A 19,297-nucleotide genomic window follows, 5' to 3' on the forward strand; every position below is an offset into this window, starting at 1 on the left:
CGAATGTGCCTTTAAGGAGAAATTACCAAACTCAACTTCTTTTTTGACCTTGTTTCCATTTTAGCAAAATTTTTCGTAAATAATAGTAGTAGTAGTAAATGTCTGGGGGAAAAAAAGAGATGTATGCGACCTAGGTTTATTTGTAATGACTTGGCTGACATCAGGTTGTTCCTGTGTAAAGATTTAGAAACCCGAATGTGCTTTAAAATAGTTACGTGGTATTATTTGGAATCTGTTATGAATTAAATATTTGTATTTCAAAGTTAATGCAGTTGTTTTCCACTTCTGTTTTAATGGGATAGGTTAAATTGATATAAACACTACTATTCTTTAATGTTCACAGTTGATAATAATGTGATTCTTTGCAGTAGATGAAAATTTTAAAAAATTATTTTTCATGTCTCCAAAACCCATGTTGATAGTGGAATTAGATTTGACCCCTATGAACAACAGCAGCAGCAGAAAAGATTCTGTTTATCTCTAGGGTTAGATCTTAGCTCTCATAATAATTTTGGACAATAGAGAGTTAATTACAGTTGGTTCACACTTGATAGCAAGAGTGAATCTTTCCTCCCTTTGCTTTCCTCAAATGAAAGACCTCACTAAAAGCATTGGGAGCATATGTGTAATACCTGAATTCAGTCACTGTGTATTTGAAATGTAAATTAAATAATTGGTTTTCCAAACTTGATATCGGGTTCAGTTAGTTTGACTAACAATTCTAAAATGAATACGTACAGTGTAAATAGCACAAATGCTTAATGTTTTTAAACTCATTAATTACTTTCTTTGATAGATAGAAAGACAGCTTCAATATCTAAAAGGCTTAAAATTTGCTGTTTTCATCTGCTATACATTTGAGTTGTATTGCAGCCTTTATCTTAGAATTTCACTAACTCTTTTTGCTTTTAAACTTCCATGTGGTTTAACGGTCAGCAACAACCAGGTGTCTTGCAGTGGTTATGTATACAGTTCAACTTTTGCATATTAGGAAAAGTTTAATGAGGCTTTTTTTCCTATACCGTGTAAGCACTTGGGATAGCTTTCTAGGAACGGGACTAAACTTTCCAGAATACACTTATGATAATGAACTGGCTACAGTCTGTTAGATGTTAGGAAAGCCCATTTATCAGGTTTAGCAGAAATGGTGGATGGCAATACAGAAAAAGAAAATTAGTATGTAATTTCACAGTCTAATTGGTAATGGATCAACTCTGACTTCTAACCATGTACTTGGCAACAGACCTGTGCTTTAGACAGCTGGGATATAAATCATCTTTATAATTACATTTTTAAAAGAACATCTCGTATACCAGCAGAAAAGGAGGGAGGGATGTGTACTATCATCTGTGACAGTGTCTGCCAAGAGCTTCTGCAGAAACCTGTCATATTCTTAGATTTGTCTGAGCAACTATAAATTTTAACTTTCTTTTTGCAGACACTAAGAATACCTCTTAGTCTGAAATATTCCTGTCCTTCTGAAAGCACATGGAAGCTAGCTGTTTCCTCTCTTCTCAAAGTTCTCTCTATCGGACTACCTGTTGCGAGGCAGCATGCATCTTCTGGAAAATTTGACAGTATGTGGCCAGAGCTGGCAAATACTTTTGAAGACTTTTTATTCACCAAAAGGTAAACACAGTTTATTTATTTATTTATTTATTTTAGTATTTGTAAATGTGTCGGTAGAGTTCTGTAAAAATAGCCTTATCTGTAGAGATATTTGATATCTAAAAAATATTTTAATGAATGAATGAAAAATGTAACCAGTCTGTCTACTTCAAAAAGTGTAGAAAAGTAGAAAAAACTTTATTTAAAAGCTGAAAAGTCAGAGCATGAAAGAGCTCAACTGACCTTTGAATACAAGACATAGCTATTTTGACGAGGCCAAGGAATTCTGTATGGACTCCCAAGGATATTTACTATTGATTTGATAAAGAGTTACTGATACATACTCAATTTGTTCCTTTTTTCACTTTGAACAGAGTTGCAACAATGATTTTTTTTTTTAATTTTTTTTGAGTTAAGGTGAACACCATTAACTATATTTATTTTTCTTGAGTTCCATCCTGAAGTAGTCAACTTACTATGGATTTTGGAAAATTACTTCTTGCATTGCTATTCACTTAGAAGCCCGTAGTTTTCTTGCATTTGTTTCTACACAGGTAAATTGACTGCACCTTAATAATTAACCACACTTTACTTACAATACTTTGTGAAAAGTGTAGCTAAATAGTCAGGTTTGTAACTAGGCAGACAGGCAGATGTTTAAGTACATCCATAATCTCTCAGGAATGGAATGCTGTAGGTGTGTGCAGGTTGAGAAGTCCAGAAGTGGAAAACAATAACAATCAGAGACTTAAACAATCTGATCTATTAGTTTGTTTAACCAAAAGAATATATCATTAGGAAGACATGATATGTCTTCAGAATATTCTAAAAGATTGCTCTAGAGAAGAATTTTTATTGTCCCTTGAGAATGGGTAAAAATGCATTTCAGTACAACAATATAGTCTGGATTAGACATTAAGGAAACCTTTTACTGTGAGGAAGGTTAGATATTCTAGAAGATGCTTAGGAGCAGTATGGAATTTCCATCTTCTGTGAACATCTATGGGTAAACATCATTTAGGAGTTGTTCAAGTATATCTGATAGTGTCTCCGATTAAAGGACAATGTGGAATATGAAAAATTTAATTCTCTGATTTTCTGTGTGTATGTTGATTTCAGTAACAAATTAATCTTTCTTTTTAATAGGTACAGAAGAACCCGACTGTTTTCTAATGTTAATATGTTCTGTATTTGTGTGTGCATAGTTTGCAAACACACAAAAATTAGCAACCAAGCACAGCTGTATTTACTAATGATGAATAAATAGCAGCTTGCCCCAAACAGATAAAAATAAGTACTAATAAAACTTAATTTTAGAGACAAATCCATTAGTGAAAATATTTGTAATAATGAATGGTTTTGGAATGTCATCAATAGGGTTACATGACAATTTAATTAACAACTTTTCTTTTGTTTTTCCATTTACTTCGTAGAAATATTATTGAATAGTAGGAGTACCTTAAGATAAAAGAGCTCATCGAGACTACATAAAAGACACTTTAATCATGCAAGTTTTTGTTCTCATGCTTCACTGTTTCTTGAATTTAAAATAATCTTTCCAATATCTGGTTTGGCTTTATTTTTCAGCTACAGTTAGTAGTCCTGCTTCCATTCTGAGACAGGCAGTCCAGATTAATTAACACCCTATAATCAATATAACTGTTGGGAATACAAAATTAAAATGACGGTTTTTGAGGTTGTTGTAGAAGATTTTATGTTCATTTAGAAGTTATTTTGGGAATATGAACTACTATTTGCTGTAAATGAATTATTCCTACATATCTGCAAAGCAGATGAAACATAGTCATTTTGCATGTTTTTAGCTGATTCAGACTGGCACTGCTACAGTTTTTGAATATTAATCATTCATAAATCCAGGGAAGTAAAATTATCACAGATCTTCAATGTAATTCAAGATAATCCACCTTTATCTGCATGACCTTTTTGGCCAAATATGTTGTCTGTTTTTCTTAATTTACAGCAAGTGATTTATACTTTTCTTGAAAGTTATTCCAACCATAGAAATTCCATCTTAACGTGTTGCCTGCTAGAAACAATCACTGTTGGCATTAATTCTAATAGCTTTTGCCAGCTGTCATACATGGGTGAATATTCTCTGGAGGTAAAGGAAAAATAGTACTTCTGTGAATATTTATGATGCCCTACAACTTGTCTATCTTCGCTTAAATGTTTTCTCAGCTTTAGAGACCAGAGTGTATTCTATGATTTTACGTACAAAAATGTGTTTTAGGGATCAGCATTTTCATCAAAATTAAAAATGTTCTCAGAAAAGTTATATGAAACTTTTCTGTTCTCTTATGTAGAAACTTTAAGGTTCAAAAGAATTTAAAATATTAAAAATAGGCCAGAGGTTTATAGAACCTATGGCTGTAGCAGGATAATCTGGCCTGTGATTATAATTAATGGCCATTATCATTACTGTTTTCCGGGCTTGTTATGAGTAGGTGATTTTTGCTGATGTAGTTGTGTGTTTATATGGCTATTGAATGTCTGGTTTGGGGTGTGGGGGAGGTTTTTTGCCCCTTTAGTGTCCATCTTTTTCTAAATAGCAGTTTGTCTTCCCAAGTGCATGGTTCTCCTACTTACAGTTAGAGCCCTGACCCTGTAGCTTTAGGACAGATAACCCTCCATCAGCCTGAGCCTTGTGGTCCTAAAAAAAGTTAAAGCTGAGAGGGGAGTACATCTGCCTCATGCCAGTAATAGCAGTCATTTCTCCTTTTCTTCATCCTCTTCCTCCTCCTCCTCCCCACAATGCTCCTGAAGTGTGCCTCTCTCTCTGTGATGCAAGGAGGGCTCTAGAGATAGCTGTGGAAGTTCCCCACACTGAGGTAATTTTCTTCTGATTTCCTTCAGTTAAGTCCTCCTGCACTTCTGTGCAAGATGCTGTGAAACTAGCCATGGCAAATAGGGCAACCTGTCCCTTTTGTGCTGAAATTAAATTGTGTGTTTTAGTGGATTGTAATTGCAGTATAGTCAGTCTCTTACATTTGTAGTTGTTCCATTTCTAAGTAAATTGAATTCAGAATTTTCAAATTTACTGTATTGTCTTTTCTATTAGAACTGTAACAAAGAAAAATATATGTTAATCATAGTGGTGTCTTATTCCAGAATAATTTGGGAGAATCTATTCACTGTTTTGCAAATAATAGCTAAAATTTATTGCTGAGTTGAGGTGCATGTCAGCCTTCAGATTATAGGTGAAGGCAATGGGAATGCACTTTCCAACTGTCCATGTTGGTCCTTTATTTTAGGCCATGTGGTGTAAGAACTGTTTTCTGGTGTGTTCCTTGATTTTTTTATATTAACAACGACTTGTGTTTTTTAAAACTTTTGGTAGTACTTGGTTTTTTTGTCTGTATCACCAAAATCAATTGACCAAGCTACAGATGAGAAGATGAGAGCACTCTGTGCTCTTAGATTAGTGACTTGTACACTTTACTTGGTTTTCGTGACCCTGCTGACCATAACTGCAGTTTACTGCAACTGTGAGTCAGTCACCCCTGGTGGCTTTCCAACTTGCAAATATGCCACGCAGGACAGAGGGTTTATTAAGTCATGTGCAGAAGTGTACTAATCTGGCTGCACTGCTGAAGACCAGCACGGATTGAAAAGGTTCTGGCGCGCAAAGAATTTGGAAAATACAATTCAGAGACACCCCAAGAGGCTCTCTGTGAGACAGAATAAAAGCATTACTGCATTATCTAGATTTTTACCATTATCCAACGTATCACCCCTTATGACAGGAATAGTTAGATATATCCAGTTAAATCTGAATACAGTTAGAGCTGAAAATTGACTTTATGCCAGCGTTCTGTAATTTTTCCTCAGCTCTCTGCTTCAAGGAAACTGAAATATTTTGGCACAAAGAAACTTCCTTTTCTTCCTCCACTCTTGTATGCTTTTTCATACTCCACACTTTCCACTATTTAATGTTCTACATGTTCCATGCTATTATCTTCCCAGGCTTCATGCAAAGCTAGGTAAATATCTTCCTTTTGTACTCGCTTTTCAGACCTTTATTCTTGAAAGCTGACTTAGCACTGCTGGGATGGTTCTAAAAATGAAACGCCTGCATCTCTGTAAAACTTGCTAATGTCTGATTGAAGTCAGTCCACCGAGCAACACTGCATAACAGATTTGGCTAGTTTTTCCCTTTACCGTTGTTCATTAAAATATCCCAGTGCATATTGTCTTGGTTTTGTATGCACATTCTCCAAGTCTCTACCTGGCTGAGGATAGAGTAGAAAGATAAAAATCTATTTCACTGATGTTCTTAATTTTTAATCAATATTTTAAACATTTTTCTAGTCTGACTCATAGTTCTTCTAATCACTGTTGTTCTAGAAATTGCTTCCACCGGTGAAACTGAGGTGGCATTCGTTAGGCAAGCGGTCACTGTGGTTAGAACCCTTAAACTAAAGCACTGTGAATCTCTGTGTTTAAAATAGTGAACCTCCTCTGTGTGGTCTTGCCTCTGCCTTTTGGACGGGAACAGGATTTCAAGCCAGCTATGGGGCTGAATGTGAGGAGATAGTCAACTCATGTTTAAAAAGTACAGATCACAGCAGAAATGGTCTGTGCCACTTTGTACATCAAGAAATTTCAAATATAGCCAAAAGAGCCCAGGTACAGGAAGAAGGAAAATGTTGCTGTCATAGAGGATTAATGGCTTCCAAGCAGTAAGTTTCAGGGTTGTTTTTGTTGTTTTTCTTTAAAAAGCAAGCTACAGCTGAGGAGGCTCAATAATCTTGATTTTTATGATAAATCAGAACGACATTTAAAAATTAATACATTTAATGTAACTTAATTTAGATAAAATTGTCTTTTAGTAAGGGGCTGGTCTGTTTATTATTTCATATCATGCTTCTTTCCCAGAGGCTTTCATGGAAGCATGTCAAGCCATTATATAAAATAAAATTCAACAAACGTGTGTGTATATGTAATTTACTAGAGCAGAAGTCTGTGCTTACATGAGGGAATTAAATCAATAGCCTCCAAAAAGATGCTTCAGAGCAGAGTGCTGCTGTGCACAGCAGGACTCTGGGAGGCTGTTAGCTCTTTGTTGTTACGGCTCCAGCACCCTCCTTGGATGGTGGGCAGCGGCTGGAATCTCTGTACCTAGGAAAGCCAGCAACAGTTTATATCGCGCTGCCTCTTATCTTCCCTGGCTCTTGACCCTTCGGGTGTGGTTTGGCAGTATTGCATCAGACCAGCAAAGCTTTTGGCCCCTAGGTAGATGTTTCATACAGACACCTTAGAAAAAACTATTTACCTGGGAATAATGTGCTACGTGAACAAGTATGTAGCGTAATCTGTAGTATATATGGCAGATCAGATGTGGATGACTGGACAGAAAGGTCTTAACATCTCTTTAAAGTAAATCTCAGCTCACAAGTCAGTCAGTTGTAAATTAGGAAGTGTCAGAATCAAAGCTTCCCATGTATTTCTACATGACTTGCATTTGTATGCATCATAATAGTTTATTTAAAGGTTTTGCATAGGTAGCTTCTTCGTGTTACAAAAGGTACTGACTGAACAGCTACTTAATATTTAATTTATTCTTTGTTTTCAATGTGTACCTCCAACCTTTCTGACTGCCTAACACACAAACCACCAATAACCACAGTATTTCTTTTTTTTTCTTTTGTTTTTTCCTAGTCATGTATGTTACACATGAGTGTTTCACAGACAATGGTGAAGTTACCTACATAAAGTCCCTTTGAGAAAGGAAGGTACATTTATTTTTCAAACATAAACATTGGCACCTACTGTCATAATTGTCAAAACTGAAAATTAGCTATAGGTGTGCAGACTGAACTTTAGGTGTCTCATGCTAAGCAGCCAGAAGATCGGGGAAAGAAGCCTATTTTGGAAAAATCTTACCTGGTCAGCAACATAGAGGAACACTGGGAAAAAAAGCCACCAAAAACCTGTTAGCTAAACTAACCAGATTTGAATAAGATTTAGAAGCCTCCAAAGTTCTTAAACCTTTCATTATAGTTGGCAATGGGATGGAGAAGACAGGCCCAGACAAGTACCCTTGTGAGGACAAGGCTGGCACAGGTCCACAATTGCATATTTGGCAGCTGCCTTGCCAGTGAGCACGTGCTTTGCTCTGAAGTACGCACCACATGTCTTTTTTTTCCTGGGGAGGGATATGAGGTGGAGGAAAAGCTGGGGGCTGGGGACGGAGTTAGGAAATACGCCAAAGGATGCCAGTCTGCTTGACACTACAGTACCGCACCAATTCCTCTGCTTACAGAACAGCTTCGTTCTTTGTTCAGTCCAGAGCGCTGTTTTCCTTGCATCTGCTTATTCTGCCATAAATTAGGCAGGGAATGTTGTGGCAGATTGACCCTAGCATTTTCCTTCCTTCTCAGTAGTGACTATCTTGTATACTTAATCAGGTGATTTCTCAGGGCCGGGGAGGGGAGCATCATCTAATGTAAGATGCATCGTGACACACAAGCATACACAGTAGCAGCAAGTTGAAGTACCACAGACAATCTTAATTCCAATATTTCTAACTGTTCTTTTGAAATGGTGAAATTTCCAAACTGTTCCACAGCTTGAAGATGTTGTATAATTCTTTTAAAAAGGCAAAATGTAGAATTATGGAAGAAGGAGAGAATTTGAGATACGAAATTAAATTGACCTTTTATAGTGCCTTGACTCTAATTGTTGTTGTTAATGCTACTGGTTATTCCATTAGCTGCATGCACTAACTTCTTACCATCAGTGCACATGACACACTGTGGAGAAACTGAACCCACATTCCAGTGGGTTTTGCAACTGTCTTTATATTTCAGAGAGACATAGGCGTGAGGATTCTGACTTCTGGTCTGTGTCAGAAAAACGAGGGCAGTGTAACTTGGTCAGAACAGACACATATGTAGGCCTATTTGCTGCTTCTGTTGGATTAGTGGGATGCCTAAGGAAGAGTGCAGGGTGACCACATAATACTTTCATGATACAATCCTTCAGCCTCCCAATTTACGTAACTCAGAAAGCTCTTATACCACGGGTTGTCATTGGCTTATAGTCTGTTTTTCTTCTAGTAATTTCACTAACTGTATGTTGAATCTGTGTAGATTTTAGCAAGCGATCTGTGATTATGGGATTATAAACAAAGTATTTTGGAGTTTATCTATTTTGTGAAGTACCTTTGATTTCCCAGCCTGCAAAGTGCAGTAGGAGCAGATCTGTAAAGCAAAACAGTTCATGATAAGGATCCATCACCCACAGAGTGCTCACTTGAGATATTTTATTTCAGAGTAGCTCTAGTCTGGCTTCCTGTCATGCAAGCATGTGCGAGAGTTTAGAATACATTTTTAAATTTAGTTTCATCAAAAATGAATCCAGTTCTATGCACTCTAAGGTCAGATGTGAACCAAGGTTTATAAACGGGGATGTCTAAAAGTTTAATTTGAAAAGCCCATGTCTGATACAGACTAAAACACTGATGTCAGTACATCAGCTGAAGTAGTTGATTGCTGTCTTGAGTAGGAGGCCTTTTTCTGTCCTGCTGAGGAACTTCACCCAATAACTCAGCAGAAGCATAATCCAGCAAAGGAAAGGAATTTGAATTTGCTGAATGGGTAGTCCAGTGTGTACAGGGAAGGATGTAATAAATGAGATAAAATTTCGCCACAGAAGACTGCATGACAGATGGCTGGCATAAAATTTGCAATTAAATGGTACAAGATTTCCAAATTTACAAGCAGGTAAGGTAGGATGTTGTAAAGTATTGGGTAATTGTCATGGTTGAATAATTTCTGGACATTTCATCTGTAAGTAATTTTTATATACAATGGAAGAACTGCAGAAAGTTCTGAATTTCTTCAAAATTATTGTTTGTAAAATGAGTTTGTCTCTTCATAAAATTTGTTAAGAATGAGAACAAATATATAATTTCAGTTATCAAGGAAAAATAATGTCCCATTAATGAAAAGTGTGTTTCATTAATGCAGAAGAAAATGTAATTTTTTAGATGTACTCAAAAGTCTCTTTATCTTGCGTAGTGAGAGAAAAAGTAAAATGTAAAAAACTGATCCCCTGATCATACCTTCACAGACTCATCTTAACAGATACAGTGACTTTTGCACATATGAGAGTTTGCTTTGAGATGCATATGAAAAATGGTGTTGGTGGTGCAAGTCCTTAATCTGGTCCATCAGTTGTAACTCTTCAGTTTTAGTGTTTTACTACTTGTATCTTTTGAATCATTTTTATCATCATTATTCATAAGATATTCATAACATTGCCATATAACAGTACCAACTTGATGCATGTATTAACTTTAAATGTAATGCATTTCCCCAGACTTATCTCCTTAAACGTTGTGAATTTAAAAGTATAACATAGCATGTTTATTTTTAGTACACCTCCTGATAATCTTTCAATTCAAGAATTTCAGAAGAATGAGAGTATTGATGTTGAGGTAAGGAGACTGTAACAAATATATTGTCAAACGTAACGAGATGGTGACATTCACAGATTGCATTTGGTTCTGAAATAATTTTTTGAGAAGTTACCCATTCATTATTTTTCCTGTGATACCATTTCCCTCTTTGAAAAGCATAGGCTCAGACTTTGGCTGCTTCAGAGTTATGCAGAAAGTAGGAAGGGGCATGCCAAAAACTCTGAAGTTCAAAACAGCGTAAAGTGGCGAAACCACAATGTTTCTTATTTAGTATGTTATTGCCAAGCAATTACACAGGTAATTGTATACATGGAGGAAGCTGACAGTTAAACATGAAGTGAGTGCTTTCCATGTTGAGGCGGGGTATTCAGCCAACAGTGACATTGTTGCCCTCCAGATGTGTTCTCACTACTGAAAAGCTTGTGCATAAATGAAGAAATGTCTTGTTTGTGCAGTACAGAGACAGCTGTAATTGTAAAAGAGGGCATGTTCGGTTGGATAACACCGAAGAAAATTAAAGAGAACATGGTACTTGGCATGAAGAGGGGCTTGTCCCCTTTCACTCCAGCACAGAGAGGTGTGGCAGCCCAGGGATTAAGGGTACAAAGTAGAAGGGCTTGCAGAGAAGATATGGCAGTATCTGTGGGTTTGATCACCTGTCATCTCTCCAGAGTGGCAGCTGGCATACAGAGATTTCTGGATGAAAAGTGGGAGTGGTTCTGCCTGCAGTGAGCAGTACTCTTGAGGTCTAATGCCTTAATTTATGGAGATCTAAACCCACTTTGTTCCTAAGCAGGAGCATCAAACCCAAGGATAGAAAGCATTTCAGTTAATGTTCTTTGCCTTAAGCTCGTTTAGATAATTAACTCGCTTGTTCTGCTTTGCAGATGTCTCATTGTAAGCATATGATATATTTGTTAATGTCATAGGGAGGATATGGAATTGAGTGGAAGTAGAGAAAGACTCCTAATATTGGATCTTCTCTTTTCAAAACCATAAATTCCATTTGAAGAATATACTTCAAATGTCAGTGAAATATGACTGGTAACTGCTTCAGAGACTCCGACAAAAGTGGAGGGAAAAACTTGTTATTATTTAAAGTTTAACGTTACATGCAAGATGGCAATTCTTGGACATATCTGCAAATTGTAAAAGTTAGCATTGGAATATTTTGTGAAGTTTCATTAGATATGTCTCTTCGTTTAATGTTTCTGTCTTCTTCGTGCTAGAATTACTACTTTAATATCCAGAACACCAATATAAATATATTCAATTTATTTTAGGTGGTGCAGCTTATCAGCACAGAGATACTGCCATATGCTAATTTTATTCCTAAGGAATTTGTTGGTCAAATAATGACGATGCTTAATAAAGGCTCAATACATTCTCAGTCATCCTCCTTCACAGGTATGGTACCTGAATGACAAAAGATAACAGTGTTTAAATCTACTAGAAAGTAGTGAAAATGTTGAGTACTTGTTCTGATAAAGACTTGAAGTTCCATGGCATGTATTCAGTATAGACTGTTTGCTATCCAGCTTGTTTTTATAGATTATATTTTATTTCATGGAAGTTGCTGAGCATTCCTTGTGATTTTTTTTTAAAATTATTTCCTTACTTCTTAGTCAGTATCATATATAATAGCGTAGTTTTGTTACTTTATACTTTTTACGTAGTTTGTTTTGCATTGTGCCAGCTGAAATATTTCTAACAATAATTTCAGAAAATTGTAAGACAGACATAATACCATGTTCTTAAAAATTAAATGACCTTAGCATAACTACATGGTGTAGCTAACCAGATGCCTTCTCTGCTGTTAAGAGGAAAGCATTTATAGTTTTTTGGGAAAGATGAAAAAAATGGACATAAGCCATGACAGAGAAAAGTATTTGGATTATACAGTACCAAGTTATTAGTACTTATGGTGTAGAACTGGGGTTGCTGGGTTTTTTTAATTGATTTCATAATTTTTTTATTAAAGCAATGTCAAGTAGGTGACATGTTACTGAATGTGTTGCGTATTCTGTCTTTTTAGAACTGTTGTGATTGTTGCACAGTCACTTTTTCTTCAAATGTATTCTTAATAATTGTTCTTATCACTAATGATGTTTTTTAATACTACAAGAGTGATAACCTTTTTGCAAAATATAATAAAGTGATTGAAATGCAACATTTAGTATATTGGCATGCACACTGCACAATTAAATGTGACATTTTACTTTGACAGAAGCTGAAATAGATATTCGAATGAGAGAGGAATTTTCTAAGGTGTGTTTTGAAACACTGCTCCAGTTTTCATTCAGTAATAAAGTCACAACTCCTCAGGAAGGCTACATCTCTAGAATGGCACTTTCTGTGCTCTTGAAAAGGTCACAGGATGTATTGCATCGCTACATAGAAGATGAGAGATTGAGTGGCAAATGTCCTCTTCCACGGTACGTACATTGTCTTTAGGAAATGAAAGATATTACCAGTACTCTGAGAAGGTTTCATTCAAAATATCACTCAATCCTTAAAAAAATAGTGTGTGTGGGTGAAATCTAAAGACAGGGAAATATTTCTGGAGAAGACATTTCAAAGAAAATGTTTATACCAATTTTTTGTTGAAAAGGCTTTGAATAATAATGGGTCACATTTGGTGCGGTTACACAGACAGTAGGAATATGATTTAGAAACTAATAGTTTCAGTTATTGAAACAATGGTTCTGATACCTACAACATAATAATTCTGAAATCTGATTTCTCTTTATTCCCAATAGAGCTATATATAGTTTCTAAATTGAGAGGTGGAGTGACCTCAAAAATAAGAGAAAATACCCAAACAGCAATGTTGTGAATCATGACTCAAGTACTTGTTCTTGAAACAGAAAAACTGACTGAAGTACCAGGAAATTCTTTAAAATGGGAGCTTATTTAAATTTCAGTTAACTTTTGAAGGTTTTGATCATGAATGATGGAACTGATTATTTTCATGTTACAGTTAATCATGTACATGAGTATTTTCAGACTGAGATGTGTGTGCCGTTAAGTGTTTCCAGTGTGACATTTAAAGCTATCCTAGCTGAGACAGCAGCAATGCTGGTGGGAACATTAAAGACTAATTATAACCTTAATCTCTAAATATCCTTTTTTTTTTTGGTAGGCTTCATTGCAGCTGTTTCAATTACCTATGTTTTTTAGTGTTGTGTAAGTTTCATAGAAAAGCTTATATTCTTGAACCAAAAATGAGTAGTTGACTGTTTGTGCTTTTTCCTTTCTAGGCAACAAGTAACAGAAATCATATTTGTTTTAAAAGCTGTCAGTACTCTCATAGATTCACTTAAAAAAACTCAACCTGAAAATGGTAAGTTATTGTTAAACAACATAGTTCTAAACAAGATAACATTGTATCTTCTACAAAGACATCTTTATTCTTTCATATAGTAATTTTCACATAAATTTGAAAAAAAAGTGTAATTTGTAAAATTCAGTATTGGGTAATTCCGTGTATATGTAGGTGGCAGGTAGACAAAAAAAAAAAAACCCACAGAGTTTTTCCAGTAGACCTAGAAGTGTAAGATCCTAAGATAGGCTTGATAAAATAGGGGGCTTCAATTGATGGTGTCTTTTATTAGAGCGAGCTTAGTATCTTCTAAAAACAAACAAAAACCATTCCATAAAATGTTAGTAGGATTCTTAAGTATATGTAGTTTTGCTAGACCCTGCAGTGCAATTAAAGGGGTGTACAAGTTAAACACATGGGCAGGCTGCTGTGTACTTAAACTTGCAGTCTTGCTTTCCCTGTCCTTCTGCTCTAGTACCACCTGTCCTCCGTATTGAAAAAGCTGTCTTAGCTTATTGATCCCCAAGTAAATGGCTGACAGGTATATTTAAAGGGCTGAATTTTATATATATATATATATATATATATAAATAAAATTAATAAATTTATAGTTGTGCATCCTGTTCCTCCTGTAAGCTGCCCCTGCTATATGCATAGAGATTTCCCACCAGAAGACTTAGGAGTCTTGTTTAAACCAGCTGTATTTGATTCTGAAACTCTGACAGAATTGCATATACAACACTTCCCTCTGCCTCCCTGCTTTTGATATTATGAGGAACAGAAGAATCTTCCCAATCCTGAAACAAACAAACCAGCCTTTCCAGAAAAACACAGGCAAGTGGGTTTGCTGGAGAGGCAGTGCCTCACTTGCAGCATCACTGAGCAGCTGGATTTATGATAATGTGGTTTCCAAGGCTGATGGCAAAAGGCTGAGGACAGAACTATGCCAGGATACATAAAGCACTTTGGCAAACATTGAAGACAACTGAAGTGCAACTTCGGTGGGCCTTTCTCTTGGAGGGCTAGAGTAGCCAACTCAGCTGGACTGTTCCCCAAATCCCTCTTCCTGCCATGAGAGAAATTCTTCACCTGGGCCTCATACAGTACTGATTGTCAGACCTCCTGCATACTTTCTTATGAAGAGAGCCACTGGAAAAATTAGAGAATCACTTTATTCCCACTTCTTCTAGCTCTTAATAATTTTATTTAAGAAGGTTATTAATGTTTTCTGAAATCAGGAGTTTGTTCTCTTTTGAAACAGAGCCAAAACAGAGATAAGGAAGTGGCATAATAAATAAGATTCATGATACAATCTTTAATTTTACTTGTTGGACTAACAAACTTTACCATGGATATTTTTGTGTCTTGGTCCAGTGTTTCTCCCTCTGCTTTCTTAGCTCTTTTAATCTGGACTGACTTGAAATTAATAGAAGGCCCCATTGCTGACAAGTTTCCAAAAGTGAAATGTGTCCAATACAACTTTCTGTCAATAGCTGAGAAAAGCAGGCAGAAAATGTATGTGCATTACAGATTTAATGAGAGAATTATCTTCAGTTTGTCAGTTCTTCATCCAGAAAACATAGTGAATGACTTATATGTAGAAACACAGGTGTGTAGCACCATTTCATGGGTGTACCATCTGGCTTCCAGCTGCTGCTGTAAAAAAGTGTGGCTCTCCTGCAAAAATACATCGTCATATCTGAGAGCCCTGTACAGTGTCATAGTGTCTGTGTAGCACTAGGTACCTATGTTTAGGCACCTGAATGTGCTCTTGTTTATACAGGTATTAAAAAAAAGTATGCTGTAAGAATTTAGACAGTAGTAAGTGATTCAGTCTGGGTTTTTTTTTCATTGCAGTTGATGCTAACACGTGGGCACAAGTTATTGCCTTGTACCCGACTTTAGTAGAATGTATCACCTGCTCATCCTCAGAAGTGTGCTCAGCTCTGAAAGAGGCACTGGTTCCCTTTAAGGACTTCATGCATCCACCAGCATCCAAGGTACAGAACGGAGAGTCTTGACCCCATAAAACTTCTTTTGTATTCTCGAAGGAAAAGAAGTATCCAGAAATGTTTGTTCCCAGGTGAAGTTTCTCTGAGGAAATCTCTTGTGACTAGTACTTTGGCAACCAGTGCTGACTGCCTTTTAACTGTACTAACAAGAGCTCAGTAATTCATGAGTACAGGCTGTATCTCAAAGGTTCCAGAGCGAGTAGCAGTGCAAACCTTTAATAAATTTAACTGAATAGTTGGAATCATTTATAATCTAATGTACTTGCTACAGTATCTTGAAGTGGTGATTGAAAAGTGGGCTTATGTACAGCTTGTTGTGTATGTGTTAATGATGTAATTAAAAATATTTCAATTCAGTCAAATTTATTAGGCTGGTGTTTTGCACCCTTTTTTTGAAGTACGAATTGTACTAAAATTTTATGCAAGATGGTACTGTAACATTCCATATATCTGTAACCAGCCTTTGTAAACAAAGGGAACTGATATACTTGTGTGTATAATAAATGGTACAGTTCTGTATAAAATAGTTGCATTTATTATTTAAATTCTTTTTAAAATATTGATAATGTTAAATGCTTGGAAATGTATTTATTATGAATAAGTTGTATGCTTGCATTTTTACTTACAGTTTGCCTTCTAAATTGCCAGATATGCTCATTCATATCTGACCACGTTGTTAGTTTGTGCTTAATTGAATGTATCTTCTCTGCGGCTATTGGACATCTAACATAGGGTCATACGACAAAAGATGGCAGCAAGCAGTCAGCAGTCTACTGATCTCAAACTTCAAAGTAGTTGACCTGAAGTAAGTTTGAATATGCAGAAATCCACTGTAGCACTTCAACACTACCATACCTCACTTCATATTAATTTGTTTCAAGATGTTTGTTCTACTTGACTCTTACCCATTTTTGTAGTTGCAGCCTTGCTTTAAAAAAAACACATATTTGAGGGCTGTTAGCCTTTTTTGACCTTATAGGCAAGTATCACAGTCTTTGGATCATGACCCAAGAAAGATGATATCAAATTTCTGAAATACTTGGCTGTAATATTTTGGTCAATAATCTTAAGTGCTTTGTTTTGTAATGTCTTTTCAACCCAAACAAATTGTTCTAATCTTTTAATTATAAACTGTCTGATTTGAAACCATGCAAAGTGTATTTTTGAAGATAGTTCTTTAGAAGTGCAGTAAAATTTGTCATTAAGTACATGTGAATTTATTTTACTTTCACATAATACACAATCAAAGCAAAACACTTTTAATACTATTGTTTGTAAAGTTTGTGACTTAGCACTTGAACTCTTAATAATTACGATTTCAATAATGTTTTACCTGTATTCACATATTTTTAACCTGTGGTGTGAAAGCACAAAGGCCAAATGTAAAAAAAAAAAAAAAAAAAAGACAGGTGCCTTTCTATGGATTTCAGAATTTCGGAGCTTACCTTTAGGTTTTTGTTCCTTAAAGTCTTTTGTAGATATTAAAAGAGATTATCATGTGTAAGAAATGGTATTATATCTGTTTGCTTTACACTTTCCTGGCTAAAGGGACATTGACATTGAATGGTACATGTGCATAGATGTAGAAGTTGTAGGAGCTTCAAGTTGGAGGTGTGATGAAGTGGTCAGGGTTAGAAATACCCTGTGTGAATAATGTTTACACAAGCATGGATTTGAATGGCGTGCCCCCATACGGCTTCAGTTTATGGTCCTTTTTAAAAGCTTTCTGTTCCAAAATACAGTAAATGTTAAAGAGGCTTCAAGGCTTTGCACATTTCTCTGTGACCAAAGTCCCGTAGAACTTAATCGACAATCATGGGTAGTTTTTAGAGAACACACCGTTTACATTAAGGACACAAATGCTTCTCGTTACTAGAATTTATGTCAAAACAGCTTATTTGGAGGAACACTTCCAGTATACTGCAAAACTGGGTCCCACATACAGATAACACCGTTATCTGTACTCCGAAGGTGAAAACCTGGCAACTGTTCTCCTAATTAGTGGAAGATAAGTCAAGGTCTATGAGGTCATTAAAGAAACAAAGTGGAAGGCAGGAAAGAAGGGTATTAATTTGGTTTACAATATATCTTCTTAACCAGAATATCTGGACAGAGGTGTGCAGACCAAACTGTGAATGAGTTTGTTTCTAACAGTTTCTAATTGTTTTTTCAATAAATCTTCAGCTTCATCTGTATGTTAAAAAGGGGGTGTATAAGTCTTTCCTGACTCTAGAGCTTGGACTATTTTACCACCTATGCACATAAATCTTCAAAAGGTTTTTAAATCAACTGTCGGTGAGCTAACTTTCCTTCCTTTCCTTTTGATTACAAAATGAATAATACCTGTGCTGTTTGAGGCATGTTTTAGACATGCAAGCTGAGTTTGACCATATTCAAACTGCTTGCTTGTATAAATAGTTTGAGAACTAAAAACAGTTACTTAGTTTAGAAAAGAGGCTTTTCATTGACTAATTTTGCCTGTGAATAAGAATTATTCCCTTCACTGTGCCTTCTTGTCCGGCACTCAAGCATTTCTTCCAACTTGAAGCATCAGTTTCTTTTTTTTTTCTACTTGTACCTTTTGCTAAATATTCTTAGGGCTGCTTTAATGCAAAGAGCATTTTTGAATATATGTTTCACATTTTTGCATGTTTCTAGCAGAGCAAATCTTGTTTCTGAAGAAATTTATTTAACTTTACCTATCAAGTAGACCCATGTCCAAGTAATTTTCAAGGGTGTAAGGTTGTTTAGTCATGAAAAGTAAAACACCTGGGCATTTTCAGGATTGAAGTCTGCGTTGTGTCACTGAAATCAGCTAGAAAAGGGGTACAGCTGATCATATAGAAATATATAGCAGCTGGAAGTCGGAAAATAAGCATTAATTGCTGATTGAATGTAACCGCAATCAACCTTTTTTCTTCTCCCCAACTTTAAAGAAGATGTGGATTGGGTATTCAAAGAGAAAATGCAAGGGTTTTACAAATTCTTAGAAGGTTCGTATCAAGAATTTTGATTACTTGGGAAAATTTGTATGTCTCAATGCCATGACCGTTGCCTTAACGTAGACAAGGATTTAAGATTACGTAGTAACTAATTAAGAAGAAGAAACAGATGCCTCAAGCTGGGAACATTATAAAGTCTTATTCTTACAAGTAACCTACGGTAGTTATTTGCTTGTTACCAGAGATGCTAATCTATCTGGACATCCATTTTGTTCCCTTGTACATGTGCCTGCTTCCCCGCCTGTTCTATTGGTGAACCGTGGAATGTTACTGGATATTAAGCTGCATGAAATACATGGCCACCGTTAGTTATTTACAAGGGCAAGTAGGGGTACCTCTGTGAAACTTCAGTAATTTGTCGTTGTATTCTGCAGATGTTAGGCTTCGGGTTTTTTACCCACTGTGAGTTGTTTCTTCTTGCCAAACAGCAAACCTTCTCATAGCCAGCCTTGAACTCTTCAGGCAAGATATTTTTAGTGAGGTTAATGCCTTTGTTTTCCTCAGCACATGGCAAACACAAGTACTAGTTATCAATGTATTCCACAGGAATTCATTTAGAAGTTCAGGGTAGTACTGTTGTTGGGGGGGGGAGCATATTTTCTTCTCATCTTTTTCTATACAGTTCAGTTTTGTGTCTTTCACTAGTTGTTCACCTCAAATTTGTAGCTTGCTGCTCATTTCCTATGTGGACAGGCATCTTCTACGAGCTTCAGCTTGAATCCTCCTGAATAAGGGGCAGCTCTACAAGTGAAAGAAGGAATTGTTGTGCACAGTTGCATCACGAATCATGCACATTCTGACTGCAGAGCCTACTGCATGCCTGTAAGGCTGTTTAGAGTGGAGTATATCAGAAAGTTACAAATAAGGCACTTAGAATGCAGGTTCTGTTCAAACTGGGATCCAGACTAGT

The 19,297-nt window shown here is 36.0% G+C and overlaps 1 protein-coding gene across 3 annotated transcripts in view; it reads left to right on the plus strand.

Moving 5' to 3' along the window:
* Positions 1-16,893, plus strand: part of MON2 (MON2 homolog, regulator of endosome-to-Golgi trafficking) — a 73,911-nt gene extending 57,018 nt beyond the window's left edge. For 2 of the 3 annotated variants that reach the window (XM_055712561.1, XM_055712562.1), the window contains 6 exons: positions 1,439-1,629; positions 10,009-10,069; positions 11,335-11,458; positions 12,279-12,486; positions 13,312-13,394; positions 15,231-16,893. In XM_055712561.1, coding sequence (XP_055568536.1) covers positions 1,439-1,629; positions 10,009-10,069; positions 11,335-11,458; positions 12,279-12,486; positions 13,312-13,394; positions 15,231-15,394 — 831 coding nt within the window. In that variant the 3' untranslated portion in view covers positions 15,395-16,893. Of the gene's footprint in view, positions 1-1,438; positions 1,630-2,754; positions 10,070-11,334; positions 11,459-12,278; positions 12,487-13,311; positions 13,395-15,230 lie in introns of those variants that run through there. The other variant, XR_008732576.1, reaches the window with a different exon arrangement.
* Positions 16,894-19,297: the final 2,404 nt, after the last annotated feature.

Source organism: Falco cherrug, chromosome 5 (genome assembly GCF_023634085.1).
Source record: "Falco cherrug isolate bFalChe1 chromosome 5, bFalChe1.pri, whole genome shotgun sequence".
Taxonomy (NCBI): domain Eukaryota; kingdom Metazoa; phylum Chordata; class Aves; order Falconiformes; family Falconidae; genus Falco; species Falco cherrug.